The sequence below is a fragment of the Orcinus orca genome, chromosome 14 (assembly GCF_937001465.1).
Source record: "Orcinus orca chromosome 14, mOrcOrc1.1, whole genome shotgun sequence".
Lineage (NCBI taxonomy): Eukaryota > Metazoa > Chordata > Mammalia > Artiodactyla > Delphinidae > Orcinus > Orcinus orca.
The window spans coordinates 44,016,935-44,035,271 of record NC_064572.1 but is presented as its reverse complement, the minus strand read 5'-3'; the positions used below and the strand labels follow the sequence as shown (position 1 = coordinate 44,035,271).

At 48.1% G+C, this 18,337-nt stretch overlaps 1 protein-coding gene across 5 annotated transcripts in view; it reads right to left on the bottom strand.

The window, feature by feature from the left end:
* Positions 1 to 18,337, bottom strand: part of WDFY4 (WDFY family member 4) — a 281,181-nt gene that overhangs the window by 82,829 nt on the left and 180,015 nt on the right. For all 5 annotated transcript variants that reach the window (XM_049697129.1, XM_049697128.1, XM_049697131.1 and 2 more), the window contains 4 exons: positions 16,860 to 17,066; positions 15,407 to 15,458; positions 12,564 to 12,727; positions 473 to 621 (listed from right to left, as the gene is read on the bottom strand). In XM_049697129.1, the coding sequence (XP_049553086.1) occupies positions 473 to 621; positions 12,564 to 12,727; positions 15,407 to 15,458; positions 16,860 to 17,066 (572 nt within the window). The remainder of the gene's footprint in view (positions 1 to 472; positions 622 to 12,563; positions 12,728 to 15,406; positions 15,459 to 16,859; positions 17,067 to 18,337) is intronic.

The window sequence follows — 18,337 nt, the reverse complement described above, 5'->3', positions numbered from 1 at the left end:
AGAGTCCTCAAATAACATGTATTTTGTCCCTTGATGACAGTGTGTTCCAAACTCTTTCCAAAAGAACCTGTTTATGCTGCTGATTGCGCTCATGTGCCTTGCGGGCATGAAGGGACAGGGCCTGATGTCTTGCATAAGGATGAACAATCAAAGAAGTTCTTGAATGAGTAAGCTGATGGGACTGGATTCTATTACCCAAACAACCTAAGGACCTATGCCCTTTGTCCTGTGGTGCATTCCATAGCAGGAAAGCCCCAGGAGCTGCTGCATTGTTAACCGCTCCAGATTTTAGCTTTGGGGAACCACAATCATGATGCCTATGCCTTAAGGTTCCTGTTTTATCTCGTGGCTCAGTTTCAGGCCCAAACCTGAGCCCATAGAAAGAACGAGGTGGGAGGCATAGGCATGGGGGTGGCTGAGAAGGCAGCTTGGGGCTCAGGGCAGAATCTGCTGGGAGGGGAGGGACACTCACTTGGATAAGCAGTGGCGGGTGCAGTAGACATCACCCACGGGAGAGAGTGTGAAGTTCTCGCAGATGTAGAAGTGCTGCTGGCCAAAGAGCAGGAGCCCTTCGCAGACCAGGTGACCCTGCACGATGACCAGGGAGTACTTCTGTGTCACCTGCAGGGAGAGAGTGCCAGAGTCAGGCCACGTGCAAAGGAAGCATGCCCATCTCCTTTTGGAGGGCAGGAGGGCAGTGGCCGGTCGCCCACCAGGCCCTTGGAGGTGAGAGTAGCACCCTGTAAATGACAGAGCCGCTGCCCCAGAGCTGCACTGCTCTTCACAGTCTAAGTTTCATTTCTATACCCAACACCCTGTTTCATTAATTCATCTACCCAAGGCCACCCCACCCCCACCGAGGCATGTGGATGAGTGTTTATTGCTGTGTTGAGCACGTTGGCCTTTTTTTCCTCTCACTTTAAGCTCCTCTACAACTGTGCAAAACATTCCTCCGTAAACTAAGAGGAAAGTTTTCAAGGTCCAAGGCATCCCTCAGTTACAAAGGCGAAGGAGCTTGTCCAGAGGCCAGCTGGAAACTGGCTGAGCCAGGACTGGAACCGGGTCTGCCTAGAACCACAAGGCAAGACTGGTACTACTGTCTACAAGGCCAAGGCTGGTCCAAGGCGTGCGCAGAGGTGGCACGAGCTCCGCCCAGGTCTCATCTTTCAGGCTCAAGCACGTTCTCTCAGCAGCTGAAGATGTTGGCAGCTTTCCAGAATCCCTCAGCTAAAGAGAGTACCTGGCCAAAGGTCATGTCCTCATCCCAGTGGCCGTCCGTACCCAACAACTGGTCAGAGAAGGAAGGGCCAGACCTTTTGCCTCCACTCAGGTCAACTCTGAGCTCCCGTGGGATCAGCCGAGGCCTTGCTGAGTCTGCACTTCTCGCTGGGCCCAGTCCAATGACCCGCGCTCCCAATGAACTTGCTGCACGCACATCTCTGGCTCAACATGGGCTTTCTGGGGAGCCTGACCTGAGAGGGTGTCTTATGACCCAGAGTCCCGCATGAAGTAAGGACTAGGTGGGTCCTTACATGGAAAAAATCTCCAAAGGAACGAGTGAGAGAATACATGAATTTTTAGATGTCGGGAGCCCAAATGGACCAGAGTAAGACCAAGACCAACATTTTCTCAGGGTAATTCTGTGCTAATTCCAGTTATCCAAAAGAGGACCTGACTTTTTTTTTTTACTACCTACTTTTTTTTTTTATAACCATTGTAAACATTTTACACATATTAACCAGTATAATCCTTACAGTTGGGCAAAGGTAGTTTTACTACTCTAATTTAGAGATGGAAAAAAAGGGGTCCCAGAGATAAGAATCTCATCAAAGATGGGTAAGTGGCAGAGCCTGGGACTGAAGTTAAGCTCTGTGCTCACCTTTGGGAGCAATGATAGGACTGCAGTGGTGAAGCCTGGAAAGCAGCCCTGGATACCAGTTCTCACACCGCTGCATCAAACAGGATTAGTCAGTCAGGAACAAACAAGATAAACAAGAACCCTACAACCGTGGGACTTAAAATCCAGTGGGGGAAGACACATCAACTAATAAACTATCACAGACTGTGATATGTGTTGAGAGAAAAAAAAACAGGTTGATGATAATAAGGCAGAGAGAAACTTGGAGGGGACACTATTTTAGACAGACCCTGAGACTTGAAGGATGGAAATGGGCAGTCATGCAGAAGCTGGGAGAAGAAATTTCAGGGAACGGGAACATCCAGCTCAGAGCCTAGAGGCAGGAAGGGCAGGTTTGGGGAGCAGAAGAGAGGTCAGCGTGGCTGCTGAAGCTGCAAAGTAGGTGTGCTCAGATCCTGGGGGCCTTAGATGTCTTCATTTTCCTGTGAAGCCTCCTGTGTACATGCAAAAATAAAATCTGTACACATTTCTCCTGTCAATCTGTCTTCTGTCCACTGAATTCTCAGGCCTAGCTGGAGACTCTAAGAGGGTAGAGGGAAAGTTTTGCTTCTCCTGCGGTATGTTATACTGAAGAGATTCGGTGAATACACAGCATGTTTTGTACATATTCTCTTTTTTTACACAAACCGCATATTCGTATAGTTACTGGTCTGTATCTAGTTTTCTCCCTGAATAGGCCATCTAGCAGACCCTTCCAAATCACTTCTTATAGAGTTGTCTCACTTTTATTAAACAGTGCAGACCATTCCCTTGCATGGATGTACCACAACTTATTAGACCGACCCCCTATTGACTCAGGTTGTTTTCAAATGTTTTGACATCACAAGTGATGCTACAGTGACCAGCCTTATACACATGTCACTTGGGACACATGAGTAAATCTTTAGGTTGAATTCCTAGAAGCAGAACTGCAGGTCAAGGATGTGGACATTTTAAATTGTGATCTAGTGCCAGCCTGCCCTCCTGCAAGGTGACGCTAACTTACACTCCCAGCAGCACTGCTGCAGGGTGTTTATGTCCCCTATGCCGAGCCATTGAAACGTTTTTCTTATGCCTTTGTACGGAGGGTGCTTCATCCTCACATTCACATGCTCACACGCGGGGCCCAAGCGCAGTCCAGGCCTATGTACCTCCCAAACCTCTCCCCTCCCCATGATGCCGCCCCCTCACCCAAACTCTGTGCCAAGAGCAGGGGCTGCAGCATGTTTCCATGATCTCCTGATGTTTTCCCTTGGGGAGAAATAAGTAACAACCAGAATAAACGAAACCACAAGAAAAACGTCTGGTGAGAGTTGGGTTTATAGCTTAAAAATGGACTCTGCTAGGAAAGAGTGGCATTCTAAAAACTGGAAAATGAATCCAAGTGAACTATTCCCTGCTCTTCCATTTAAATTAGTCCTGAGAGGGCTCCACCCCCAAGTTTAATCATGATTAAGAATTCCCTCCTGCCATGATTCTACCACTTTAAAAAGACTGGAACTTCAGCTTGATAAGTAGAATTTTTTAGGATCAGCTAGATGATATATTATCGTTCCTGATGGGTGAATAACCAAGTACATGGCCACACCTGGTTCTGCGTATGATAAGGAACAGGTTGTCTGGAAATCCAAAACTGCCAGAGCTCAAGTTAGAGGGACAACAGTTGGCTGGGACATTCTACGGAAGCCCACGCCAGCACATCTCCTAGAGGCAGCCCTCAGTGTGCAAAAGGGGAGGCCAACTGGAGGCTCCCTGAAGATTTTTTCCAGCATTACTAGTCTGCAGTTGAGTACAATGCTCTAATTTTATAGGTAGAAGAAGTGAGATTCAGAGCTCACGTGAAGTACCCAGTAAGAGCGCTAACGTGTACATTCTCTTATACTTGTGCGAAAAGTCTACTGCAAAGAAAGCTTCAACCGTGCTCACATGTGTCACGCTTCCCTTTCCACACGTCTGCTCGCCTAGACCTTGTTATCAATACATTCTGTTACAGTGTGTATGGAATAAGTATTCTCTTATCTCAAAAAACAGTACAGATTGCTGAGAAAAAGTTAAGTATCAAAAAGGAGAGAGACTATTTCAATTCCATTTGTGCTGGCTACCTATGAATTCGGGCATCTACTTTTTCTCTATTGATCACTTTTAGATGGAGCATTCAGTCACACTAGTAAGCAAAGAAATGTATATTAAAACAATACGGAGGTATTATTTTTATATGTCAGTTTGGCAGATCTGAGAAGAAATATAACACTTGGATCTCCTGACGGCAGCTCGTATTTTCAGGTGGAGACAAGGAGCAGGGATGCCCCCTGCCTGCCTGCGAGTGCCACTTGCACAGCAAGCCTGCCAACAGCCAACCCTTTCTCTGCTGGCTCAGGGGAGACCAAACGGAAAAGGATTGAAACTGCACCAGTATAATGTGAAAAGGATTACAAGTCCTGAACTGTTCAAAGCGCAGTGTGTAGCATTAGCTGCATTTAGAATCTGCACTCAGTGACTGAAGTTGAAGCATGTTTCTAGCCAGGGCAGCTCTGTATATCGTAAAACCCAGACTTGTGGATCTCGGCATTTATTCGAAAAGTTAGTATGTATGAGAATCACCCAGGCAGCTTGTTAAAGTTCATCTTCCCAGGTTACATTCCCAGTTGTTCTGATTCAGCAAGTGCTGAATGGGCCCTGGAGTTTGCATTTTAATAGGCAGCCCAGATGATTCTGATGCAGACAATCTGAAAACCATACTTAGAAACTGATCCGTGGACACCAGCGAGGCTCTGAAAGTAGAGGTCCCATCACATGCAGGCACATTGCTACAACTCATCCATTTGCTCATGCTTTCATTTAATAGATACATATTGAATGTTTGGCCTGTGCCTCCACACAAACATAAAGGGAGGGAAAACACATCTTGTGGTGCGCATGGTCTAACAGGAAAGAGAGAAGAATACCAACTGTCCTGGTACAGCATGGGGCTGGGGGAAAATACAAGCATTCTCAGGGCACAGAGGAGAGTGCCTGGCCCAGACAGCATCCGGGGAGTGGGGGGGCAGGTGACATCAGAGAAGTGGGTCCCAAGGACGTGACCCCAAGGCTGAGGTTGGGTGTTGAGATGATGAAAACAGAGGAGAAACTTGGCAAGGTACAAAGTCTTGAGCCAGTTGGACATGTTTAGAGATTATAAGTCGTTCTGTATAATTAGAGTAAAAAGGCAGGTGTGTGTGTGTGCACACACTCGCCCACTCATGTAAGGGTAAGGGAAGCAAGTCCAGGGAAGCACAGGGCCAGCTCAGTGGCCCTGTGCACAAAGTATGCCAAAGAGAGTCTCAGAAGGTGTTCAGTAGGGATGACATGTGCAGCTCTGCATTCTAGTTACTCGTGGCGACTCACCCAGGGGGGTAGTTACTACGTGCAGAGGTTAACACAGTTCTTTGCCTTCTACAAATGACGTCAGCTAAAAATACCTAGGAAGGGCCTGATGCCGCTCCCTGCTGTTCAGAGCAAAATGATCTCCCTGTGAGCTGGTTTCATTTCTAACAAGGTCAAACTAATATTTTACATTGAGTTTGTATGAAAAAAAAAAGTTTAGTTTTTCATGTAATTAAAAAGAACAGCAAGAGTAAAAACAACTCCCATGTGAGTTCTAACTCTGGACTGGGTCTGGAAGCACATTTTTTTAAGTGGAGACTCACTTCACTTCTGTGAGCAGCTCTGTGGAGGGGGAACAAGGGACCGTCCCCAACCACGCAGTGGCTGACACAAGCCCACAGTTAACATACATTAAATAAACCACTCCTCATGTCAAATGGAGCTGTTTGCAGAGAAATGTGTTCATGGTTCTGGGAATCATTAATCAATGACGCAAAAGTGGCACAGAATAATTACCAACCCAGGTATCGCTAGAGGCGATCAGAGCTCCAATGTTCTCGCAAAGAAATGAGTTAAGCTGCTGCCATTCCGAGCTCCAGGTCTGCCTGCTTCCCCCAGAGGCCTCTGTGGGGACAAGCCATCCAGAAGTCTGGAAGGAGATGTGCCCTGGAGTCTCCTGGGCTGCATTGGCAAAGACCATGAAAGCAAGAGCTTCTGAGACGGCAGGGGAGGAGGAGCCAGGGCTCGCCACGGGCTGCCTGCCCACTTTACGTGATGGCCACTTGAAGGCAGGTGCTCCGGGCGTTCTGAGCCTGGGCGCAGACCCACCATGTACACCCTGCTGTGGGGTGCTTTCACTTAGAAAAAGCACAAGACCCAAAAGGTCTTATGGAGACTTCTTAATTAGGGGAATTCTCAGCTTACAACAATACTTGCCTCAAAATGTTTCAACACAGCAGAAAATATTAGTCTGGGGAAATGCAGAAAATAACCACCTACTCGCGCGCGCGCACACACACACACACACACACACACACCCCTGCCGCGGTCAAATCCTCTATATGTTTGCTTAAACACGTTCATGGTTCTAGGGTCGGTGCAACAATCCTCCCCTCCTCGACTTCCAGTTTCTGTCCTTGACAGTAAGTAGAATGACCAAGGGTTAAGGAGCTGGGGCTAAGTCACGTGCAGGCAGGCAGGCTGGCACGTGCGTGTCACGCTATGTCCTGGCGGAGACGCCGTGCACGGTGAAGAACCTGGAGGCCTGCCTGCCTGAGGCGGCATTAACCGGAACGTTCGCAGAGGAAGCAGAGGGGTCCTGGAGCCAACATGTCCAAGGCCAACACAGGAAGGCTGCTGAAGAATAGGGTGGTGGAGAGTTTATGTAACTTGCCCAACATAGTAGGCTAGGAGCTAGGAAAAAGAGGGAAAAACACACGAACTTGGAGTAAGACAGAGCTGAGATGAAATACGAGCAATTCCCGTTAGCAGCCTCTCTAGGCTCTGGTTTTGCCATCTTTAAGATGAAAATGATAAAGCCTCCTTCACAGGGCCCATGGTGAGACTCGATGAGATGTATGAAAAGCACCCAAAGTAAGTGCTCCAGACGTCCAGCTACTGACACTTCTGCCAATAATAGTGATAAACAAAGAGCAGAATGAGGCTCCCCATCCAGTCCGAGCACTTGCCCTGTGCCAAGCTGCCCTCCTGGGCATGAACTGTTGGCATCTTCTTCCTTGGTGGTGGTGGATTTTCAAGGCAGCCAGGCCTACTCCGCCACGCCTTACCTGCTCCCAGAGGGCCTCCCCCAGTGAACGAGGTAGGCCCAGGGCATGCCACCCCTCAGGCCAGTTCCCGAGGTTCTCGAGAGCAGACCCGTGTCACTGTGGTGGGCAGGCTGCCCACGCCTGGAGCCCCTACATTGCGGCAAGGCACACCGGAGTGGGGGGCTCCCAATGGACAGTCCGTTGATACAGCTGTGCTCTCCAGTTCAGCAGATCTTTCCAGAGCACAGATACTACGAGTCAGGGAAGGGAGAGACAAGAATAAATTCCAGCCTGTCCCTGCCTTTAAAGGCATCACAGGAGGACTCAAGAATAATTACAGAGCCGTGTGACAAGGAAGATGCTGGCAGCAGAGTGAGCAGAGTGCTGTGGGCGGCCCGTCGCTATGAGTGCTCTGGGGACGGACACATCAGCACAGGCTCACCCAGGAGGGGGCCTCTGGTTGCAGGGGAGTGGTGAGTGGGTGGGCATGAGGCTGCAATGATCTGGCTAGTAGAGGTGTGGGCAGTGGAGGGGGCCAGGTCACAGGGCCCGCTCCACAATGAGCTCTGCAGCCCAGACCCGACTCAGCCCACTCTTCCAGCCCGTGGATGTCCCTGAGTTCCCAGGCCTGCTTCCCTATGCTCCTCTCTGCCTCAGGCTTTAAATTCAGGGGACTCACCACACATCAATCAAGGCCCCAAACCCAGCACCTTCCCTCTTTCCCACAAAATGCTGTATTTTGTAGTGGACATAGAACCCTAGATGGGCCCCATCCCAGCTGGTCAAGTTTCTCGTGGGCTCTACTCTGACCCTCTGTCACATCCTCCACCATCTCAGCAGGAAACAGACCCACTCAGACCTGGATTCTCCCGTTTTGTCCAAGCTCAACACTTGCCCAACCTCCACAGTTCCTGGCTTCACAGGCTCCCAGGTGCATCCTGGAAGCCCTGGAAGCCGGCTGGGGCTGGGTTTAAACAGGAGTGTTTCCTCATTTGCACTGACAGGCCCTTTCCCACTTCCTCAGGGCCATGGCTTAGGTACCAGGGTTCATACCCCACTCCTCCCTCCTTCTTGGAAAGAACAAATGCTAAGGTACCATTAAAAGAGCCACAATCACAGTGATAATAGCAGATACAAGCCACCGAGAGCTCCTCTGCACCGATCTGGGGCAAAGACACACAGTGTAGGTGGTGGAGGTGGGATTGGGACCAGCCTAGAGCCTCTGTCCACCTAGCCTCCTGCGAGCCTGTCCCCATGTGACCCTGGCCAGTCTCCTAGACCTGCTTCTTCAGGGAGCAGGTGTGTCTGGTTCCAGTGACCTTGTAGGAACTCAGGCTGAATTGGAAAAGAATCTCTCCCACAGTTTACCGTGAAGTCAGAGGCAACAAGCACAACCCAACGAAATGGATCAAAACAACTCATGCAAAGAACCAATGTCTTGATAATGTCAAGAATCGCCTTGCTTTGCCCTGCTCAGTCCCTTTGTGCCCCACCCCGCAACCTCGTGTGGCCCCTCCCGGCAGGTAAGGGGACACCAAGCACTAAGATCCTGCCTCAGACCCTGCTGCGTTTCATGTGCTCCTGTCTGCACAGCCTGGAGTCCCTGCCACCACAGTGAGCCACATGTGGCATTCTGACAGCTTCCTACTGTGTGACATGGAGATCCAGAAGGACTGAAGTTTAAGTACAAGGCAGGGGAAATCGAGAGAACAGCCGCTCTCTGCTCCTGACCTGCCTCTCAGAGGCTGGGAAAGTCAGTCACCTGTGGGCTTCAGGTTCTGGCTCCCCCAACAAGACCCCGGAGTGAAGTGTTGCTGGGTGGGACAGTTAGCAAAAATAAGACTCTCAGAGACCAGGACAAGTACCAAAGGCAAGAACCTGCTGCACAGGCCATGCTGGGACTAGCTCTGGCTATGACTGTAAACTCCAGACCTCGCCCTCAGCCCAGCCCAGGGAGGACTGGAGCCACCTGGCTGGTCTTGGCAAAAGCACATGGGAGTCAGGCCATCTGCAGAAGCCCTTCTTGGAAGGCGGGGCATGGATTAGGTGACATGTGGACCCTCAGTGATACCAGATGTGGCAGGCAGTATTTGGGGACAAAGATGTCCCCCAAGAGCCTCATCCCTGGTTATCCCATCATATACTAACCTAGGTGCTACTTGAAGGGCTTGAAATTATTTTTCATTCCAGATGAAATTAAGGCTGCAAATCAGTGGACCTTAAAATAGGGAGATTATCCTGGATTATTTGGTGGGTCCAATTCCCATGAGACCTTAGCAGCAGAAGAAGGCGCTAGAAGAACTGGTGGGAGAGATTCAATGGAAGAGGGAGGCAGAGGGGAGATGAGGGGGAGGGACGATGAGGCAGAAGCAGCTCAGAGAGCTCTGTAGTGTGAGGAGGCTGCTGCAGCTGGCCTTGAAGATGCAGGAAGAGAGCCACAGGCAAGGGATGTGGGTGGCCTCTAGAAGCAGAGAACGACCCCTGGTTGACAGCCAGCCAAGACCCGGGAACTCAGTCCTACGGAAGCACGGAAGTGAATTCTGCCAACACCTGAACGAGCTTGGAAATGGCTGCATCCCCAGAGCCTCCAGAAAGAGATGCAGCCCTGCCAACACCTCGGCTTCAGCCCTGTGAGCAGAACCACAGCAGAGAACCAGCTGAGCCATGTTGTGCTCAGACTTTTGAGCTAATAAATGTGTGCTGCTTTAAGTCACCAAGGTTTTGGTAATTTGTTATGGCAGCAATATAAAATTAATACACCAAATAAAACCAAAGCATTGCCATTGCTCTCTTCTTATCAAAATGATGAAAAGAGCCAATATGGAGACAATATATAACCCGGTATTTCTTTACCCTATCAGGAAAGTAGGAAGGGATGGCTGGGGTTTGGTTTTAATCTGTTTAATATGCATCCATCATATCAGGATTTCTCACCTTGATACTATAGGCGTTTGGGACTGAACAATTATTTTCTGCTCTTCTGAGCATTGTAGGATGTGAAGTAGCATCCCTGGCCTCTGCCCACTAGATGCCAGTAGCAACCCCTCCCCACCAAGTCATGACAACTGAAAATGTCTCCAGACATTGGCAAATGTCCCCAGGGGCGGGGCAGGGTAAAGCTGCCCCCTGCTGAGAATCACTGCTTTATATGATCCTTTAAGGGCATAAGGCAAAGAAACGTTTTAAGAGTAAGAAAGCATTGATCTCTTAGCTGTTTTCAATTGACTAGGCATTTACTAAGTATCCACTTACCTATATGAACATACATGATATGTTCAAACTGTTATCAGCTGTTAGTACTCAGCAGCTGGATACTGTGGCTATGTATACACACATATATAAATATATATGTATATGTTACATATGTTATGTTTTATATCCATTTTTTAAACTTTCACACATTAGACTACACTACTTCCATAATCAAAATAAAATGAACGTGAATATAATAAATCTTCATTCATCGGTGTTTACTGAAAGGCTTCTCCAGGCATGCCCGAGGCTAGGTGCCTGGGGGTCCCTCCATGAAGGAGCATCAGTAGAGTGAGAGAGGCAGAAGGTGAAGTGGTGAAGGTTAGCCTGTATGTCAGGAGCAAGAGCAGGTGGAGATGCAGCGGGCAGTAGAGACAGGGATGAGGGAGAGACCAGCTCTCCAGGTTTCAGATTGGGGACCAGTCATGATGGGCTTTGGAGAGTCAGCTGCTAGGAGTCTAGCGTGCAGAGCACCACAGACAGACAAACCAGCATGAGCAAAGGCATGGTGGTGAGGTGTGAAGGCATGGTGGTGAGGTGTGATGGGGACTTGCAAATGTACTCTCTGGCTGAAAGCTGTGGGTTCAGCATGTACAAAGACCTTGTTGTTCCAGGATTGTTTTTTTTTTTTTGCGGTACACGGGCCTCTCACTGATGTGGCCTCTCCCGTTGCGGAGCACGGGCTCCGGATGTGCAGGCTCAGCGGCCATAGCTCACGGGCCCAGCCGCTCCACGGCATGTGGGATCTTCCCAGACCGGGGCACGAACCCATGTCCCCTGCATCGGCAGTCGGACCCTCAACCACTGCGCCACCAGGGAAGCCCCCAGGATTGTTTTGATTAACTGCTACCCAAATCTGAAAGCAGCTAAACACTCGGCAGAAGTTCTGCAGTCATCCATTTGGCCAACGCACTTCACAGTCAGCCCTTTCACCCAACCCCTGGAAGGAGTAAATCCCAGTTTGACACCCTCCAGGAGTCTCTGCAAGGAATCTGCCCCTGGAAAGGACATGCTTCGGTTTCTGCACGTTGCTCACACCCATCACAAGCTCTCTGAGCTTGTCACTTGCTCCTGGATACCCAGGCTGCTTACTCAATGGCCCGTAGTTCAGCTCCACTCTCCTCCACCCTGCAGCCAGACTAGCCCTCAGCTCTCATGCATTCATCTCTGGGTAGCCCCTGCATGTCTTGCCAGCCCCGCCCTGCCTGCTCCTCTGTTTTGCTGGGGCATCTTCTTCACTTACATCCCATACAGAAGAGTTGATGGAAGAGACAGATGGAAGTCTACCCAGCCCTTAAACCACTCAACCTTTGGAAAGGGAAGAGAATTAGTCTTTAATGAGCCACCTCATGTGTGCTGGGTGCTATGCTAGTCACTTTGCTTCCATTATCCCATTTAAGCCTTATGAGAATTTTGTGAAATGGTTGCCGTGCACTCCATATTAAAGATGAGAATAACTAACTGAGGCTCACGAAGGTTAGGTAGCAGGCCATTTAATATGTGGCCAAGTTGGGGTTTTTAGCTCAGGTCCGTTTTACTTTAAGACACGTGCTTCATCTTCCATACTTTCTTAGACTTGTGTAAGAGGGCCCTTCCCTGTTCCTGTACTTCAGGGGGACCCCCTGACCCTCTTCCAGTCATACCCAGGGGACATGCACGCACACCAAGAGCCTGGGCTCCCACAGTCCAGCTCCAGGCATCCGCAGCAATGGATTTCCCTGCTAACTGGTCCAGCCTGCCTCCTGGCTGTGCCTACTGTCTCTCCAGGTCCACCCTTCTGAGGGCTGAAGGTGCCTCAAGTGTGCTTCCTCTAGGCCTGAGTGGTGGCCAAGGGGAGCTGGTTTCAAGGCGAGGAGTGTGGGGACAGTGGGGACATATGGGTCAGGTGTCCAAACACATCCACCAGGGCCCCTCACTCAGGCACGGGATGGATCCCTCAAGTGGTCAGGCTGTGAGCGGGGGGCCAAGGTGCTGAACTACAAGGAGGTCAGGAATTCTAAATTTGAAACTGGCCCCCCAGGTTATTATAAAGGTCAATATAGGGCATTAGAACATATTTCACTTAACAGTTTATTAGCTTGATTTATATTTTCTAAACATTTTGATGCAAGATGTGTGGGCATTTGCACCCTTGCTCTGGGCCCACAAATTTAGGAGCATGCCATCGCTTTTGCTCATTGATTTTTTTATGGTGAATGGAGATATCACCTCCCATGTGAGTGCAGAAAGCTTAGTTCTCTCATGTCTGATAATCTTTAAAGAATAATCATGATGGGCTGTGTTACCTTTTCATGATCAAGAAGCTCTTGTAAAATGACTTGTCTCTCCCGACACAGTTCCAAGAAATCTTCAGAGTGCAGGCTTTCGTGTAAGGCGGGGAAGAAGGTCAGCTGGGTGCAGTCTACTGCCTCATCTCTCTCGCTCTCAGCTTCCTGTGGTGTCACTCCATCTGCAGCAGCAAAAAGGGACGTATGGTTTGTGCAGGAGCCACCTGGAGTCACGAGGGACAGTGCACAGCCTGGGCCCGAGTCCCTGGGAGGAACTGCAAGGTTTCAGGGCAGCCGTGAATGACATGGATCCCAGCGTACCCCTCACTGTTTCTGAAAGTGGACACACCCCTCTGACCCTATCATGTGGTGAACACACCTGCAGGTTGATTCACTCAGGAAGATGTACCCGGGCCTGGCTGCTCTGCAGCTCTCCAGTGACCACGGGGGGATGTTTCAACACCTTCATTAATCAGTAAAGCAATTTCCTAGAGGGTCCCAGAGGGTCCCACAAGATTTGCTTTTTCTGAACTTCACTTTTTGTTTTCTTTTTTTTTTGGCCACACCAGGTGGCATGCCAGGATCTTAGTTCCCTGAGCAGGGATCAAACCCACGCCCCCTGCAGTGGAAGTGCAGAGTCTTAACCTCTGGACCGCCAGGGAGGTCCCCTGTTCACTCTTTCAAGAGTGGGGTTTTTTTCCCTAATTATGGAAATACTATCTTCTTAATGTAAAAAACTTGGAAAACCCATGAAATTGTGAGAAATTAAAAATGAGAAATAAAACAAGTATCACCTGTGCGCCCAGAGAGAGTGCTAATAACAACAGCTCCTGTTTAGTGAGCACCTTCTCTGTGCTGGATATTTTAATGACATTTTTCATCCAGTCCTACCTAGATTGTAGAGTCCATTCCATCCTCACTTTGCAAATGAAGAAATTGACAAAGGCTAATTATTTTGCTCAAGGTCATACGGCTACTAAGAACTAGAGGCCGAATCTGAACCAAGTCCCTCTGAGTCCAGAGGCTGATCTTTTCATCTCTAGTCTGTCTGTCCTCCCTGGCCACAATGTGGTTTAATTCTGACATCTTTTTTGTACATACATGTATATGTACACACATAACGTAATTTCTGACATGGTAAGAATTATACTGAATTTATAGTTTTTCTTTTCTAACTTTTTGGCTCAAGATTATACCATGAGCACTTTCCCATTCCATTAAAAGTTCTTAGAAGGCAACTTAAGTGGCTGTAATAATCTACTGTGTGACTCTTCCATAATCACCCAACTCACCTCCTATTTTTTAGAGATACAACTAGTTTCTGTTTCTACACTACCAAAATCCACTGTGCTGCAATCATTTGTGTGTCCATCTAGACTCATTTCCAAAGGATGCGCTCCTGTGCATGTGCCTTTGGGTGCCAGCTAAGTACACACCTGTGTGGATCTCTAGAGTTTTCTCCTCCACCCTGTCCTGGGTGTCCACCTGCGTGGAGCAGCACATGGCTGCAAGGTCAGGGTGCTACTGGACATCTTCTTTGTGGCAAGATGCTCCTCCCCACCTGGGAACCTCACACTTGGATGAATGTAAGTGCCTGCTGCTCACAGCAACATCCATCAGAGGCTTTTCCTCAGGCAGAGAAAACACTGTGTAGATACAGGCACCCAGGAAGGCATGGTGAAGGATCACAACCCTTTCTTCTTTGACTGAGCTCCCTCCTGGGAGTTGGGGGTCCATGCTGGAAACATGGAGGACGCCTGGGATCATAGGTGACCAGAGGCCCTGCATATAGGGGACGAGGGGACTTAGCAGCCCATGGCCCTAGTCCACATAAAATCAAACACCTGCTTTCTACCACGGTACCCTCTGCAGCCACCCATTTTGAGAGGGAGAGCAGGCAGATTCTCCTTCTGATCTTAGGGTTATGGGGCTTGGGATGGAAAGAAGAGAAGCCAAAATATGAGTGTTACACTGTCATCCCAAGTCTCAAGTGGGACTCCCCAAATCAACCTGGGATCAAGATCCTCACTTCTGGGCTTTGTTACTGCAGACTGACAAGACAGCAAGCTCCACGCAAAATCCGGTGCTAAGGCACTAAATAAGACAAGTCTGATCAGCTCTAGGAAGGTGTCACTTGGTTAAGGGTATGATATAAGCTGCAGCCTAGGATACAGTGACACTCACAGACAGAGAGTGTCTGAAACAAAAGGCAGAGTCTGGTAGAAACACAAAATCTGAAATATAGTGTATGTGTCTGTGTGTGTGTTTGGTATGTATTTGATGCGTTCGGGCCAAAATGACTTCTGAAAATAAACTAGATTTTTAGCATATCAACCCAACCAAATTCCTCCATGAGTATTACACAAAGGGTAAGCATAAACATCAACAATGATTCAAAGTGCTTTTTTAAATTGGAGAAATAACCATGACCATTATATCTGTCATCTTCACAATCAGAGAATTCAGTGTTAAGCATTAAATATCTATCCCACCCAATTTTGCTCTAAAATATTTTCCTATTTTCCTCCTAGGTGTTTTGGGTCACATACTGAACATGTATTAGTATTTGGGGGGGCACTTTTAAGGTTTCCCTCATATAGCAAATTGACAGGATAGTTTCCCTGAAAAAAATTCTTACTGTTGCAACCTAAATGCAAACTCCTTCCCCCAGTGGAGCGTTCAGGTCCGGAATGGGTCCCTCTTCATTCTGGAGAGCAGAGTGATGAAAGGCCTTGCACTCCCTACTCTAGACTTGCAGCATTTTCTTCCCACAATATATTAACTTCATATCTTTAAGGAGATGTTAAATAAAACCAAGAATTGCTTTAACTGTTAAATAAAAATACAGATAAATTGAATACCTTGGTTTTCAGCATTTAACTGAGAAATATCACCATTTCTGTCCTGACTTTCCTGAAATAAAACCAGAGAAAAGAGAAATTAAATCCTGGATACCCATGGGCCCCACCCCCCTTTCCACAGATTCACAAACACATACACACACATGCATATGGCTCCTTCAAATCACTCATACACTCAAGACTCAAAGGCAAGGGGAGCAAAATGCCAAATCCGAAAGGACCACAATAAAATGCAAGTATTAATGTTCCTGAGTCAAAGGGGAAAAAACCCACAATCTTCCATTAAGTAGGATTTACAGTAATTACCAAAGATTATGTCAAATGGGAGTAGAGAGTATCCTGGCTGTCTGTGGTATGGGCCACCCTGGAGAGGGGACCAGGGACAGGGGCTGGGGCTGGACAGCCCAAGAGACCAGAGACTAGGTTCCACAGCCAGCCTTCGGCCTTGACATCAGCACCACGGGCAGGCTTATTTTTCCTGCCTCCATTTCCTAAGAAATGTATTGAGGGAAAAATACTATATATCACCAGATGTTTACAGACAATACACTCAAAACTAAAACGTCTACTGAATAAATGAAATATTTTTTCATTAGGTTTTATAAAGGAGTTAATGTGGGTAAAAGATTCTGAGGTTACAGACTAGAGAAGAAGCCCAACATTGTAACTCAGGATGAACGCAGAAGGAAATGTCTTGCGTTCCAGGGTGTGGAAAGGCTGCTTTTCAGAATATCTTAAAGCAGAATTGTTCAATGAGGACATGAAATGCTATTAACAGATTCTTCTGTATCCACTACCAAGCCAAGGATGGTTCTTCATCATTTAAAAGGCAAAAATGTAAGTTTGACAGAGAGTCCAAGCTTCCTTACAGCAAACGCCTGGGGACTGTCCAGATTCCGTTGCCTGGGAATCCAACGCAGCTTCAGTGTCATTTGGACGAAGCGCGTCACTGGCTCAAGCTTGCAGAAATAGCTGAGTTCAAGATATTTCCATTGTAAGACTTGAGTCGGGATTTGCTTGCACAGTAACGCCCATAGAAGGGCTGGCCATGACTGCTCTATGACACATAACTTGTACAAGAGACAGTGCCCATCACATGGCTCTTTTCAAACGCTGGCATCCGGACCATTCTAACGGACTTTTATGGATGTCAGCGTGGTACTGGGTCAGTGGTGTATATATGAACCACTCACTCACTTATTTTTTCATTCATTCAGGCTGTAGTTATAGCATCCCTTCTATGTACCTGGGGAGTTAGTGATTCTTTCCTTCTGTTAAACAGCACCAAGAATGCACTACAGCACTCCTACAGTGAACTGCACGCATTACCTCGCCTACCTGTCCATGCCAAAGCACTCCCGATGGAAACAACATCAGATGGAAACGCTAAGGAGACACCTCTCTATACACCGCCTGTCTGGAAGCATCCTGTCTTGTTGCATCTAATTCTTACCTTGAGCCTTTCTCGACTCAGGGCCTCCAGCGGAGACAAGCGTCTGATACGTTTCCTCATGCGAGCTGGTCCTTCTCTCCAGTCCAGTTCCCACCGGGAGCAGGGTGTGGCTTCTGCCATCTGACGCCACAAGCCCAGCTCCCCGAAAAGCTGCTCCTGGGTCCTGGCCCAGTCGCTGGCTGCCTTGATTTTGCCACATCTCCGCCTCTGGGAAGCAGAAGCACAGCGTCACCTCTGGACACACCTCCTCACCAGCCTGGCCCCAAACCTCCTGGGGTGAACAGACCAAGCCCCCCATAATTGCCTGAGGAAAATCACCCCTATAGGCAGCTCCAAGCACCTTCAGGGTGTACTCTCTGGAGCTAGGACCAGGCCAGGAGAAGAAATCAGTTTTTCAGCTTTGAGACCATTTAATTCAGCTTCGAGGAGAAAAAAAACCCTCCGCCCTTTGGCCCACAGAGCCCCGTGACTGCTGGGCGCTGTGCAGAAAGTAACAGGTCCCAAAGGTCCCCATGCTATTCATCAGAGGACTGGACAGCTATTTGGTAGCACGGACACAGAACCTCACCACAGCCCCTACGCTTCAAAATGATGCTGAAAGCCCTCCTTCCAGTGTCTGGGCTGGAAGTGTGGTGAGAATGTTCAAAGAAGCTAAAACCTTTGATGTTAATGAAAATTATCCTTCCTAATATCTATGGAATCCTCATAGTTTGCATACACAGCACTTGACTGTTATACCTTCTGCTAGAGTATAACTCAAACCTTTTACAAAATACATCGACACCCCTAAATTGCTTTTGTATGCCACACTGAAGTTTCCTACATCATCTATCAAGGAAACATTTCAATTCAGTTTGGACAGCAGAATCAACTTTGTCTGCAGGGTGAACTTTTCCAACTATTCAAATATTTGATGGTATGCGCCCTACATTTTAATTTTTCAGAAAACTGAAAGGTGAAAGTGCTAAGGACAAGAAGCACAGACCTCACAAAAGTAACATAAAGAGAAAAGAAACTCATTGTCATGTACCAGGCTGAGCCTCTCACCTGCTCTATCTCATTTCCTCTACACAATGACACCATAAGTGAGTCTTGGAACTTGTTAAGTACTTTCTATTATCCTCATGAAGGAACCAAGTCTAGGAGAGGAGAAGTGACTTCCCCAAGGACCAACAGGTGACCAAGCTAAGACTGAAACCCCAGCCTGTCTAATTCCAGAGCCTTCACTTCAGCCTGCGTGCTTGATTCCTTTCCTAGGGCCCTGGTATCATTTCATTAAGTCGTGATTTCTGCCAGTATTACTTCAAAGACTGGCAGGCTTAGATCCATTTTGAATGGGAAAATCGTTCTCAGAACTTGAAAATTCTCACAAAAACATGACAGATGGTATAGTTCTAAGTACTTGGTCTTTGGCGTCAGATGAACCTGGGCTGTCACCATGTTTCTGCTTTTCACTAGCAGTTTAATCTGACGGAGAC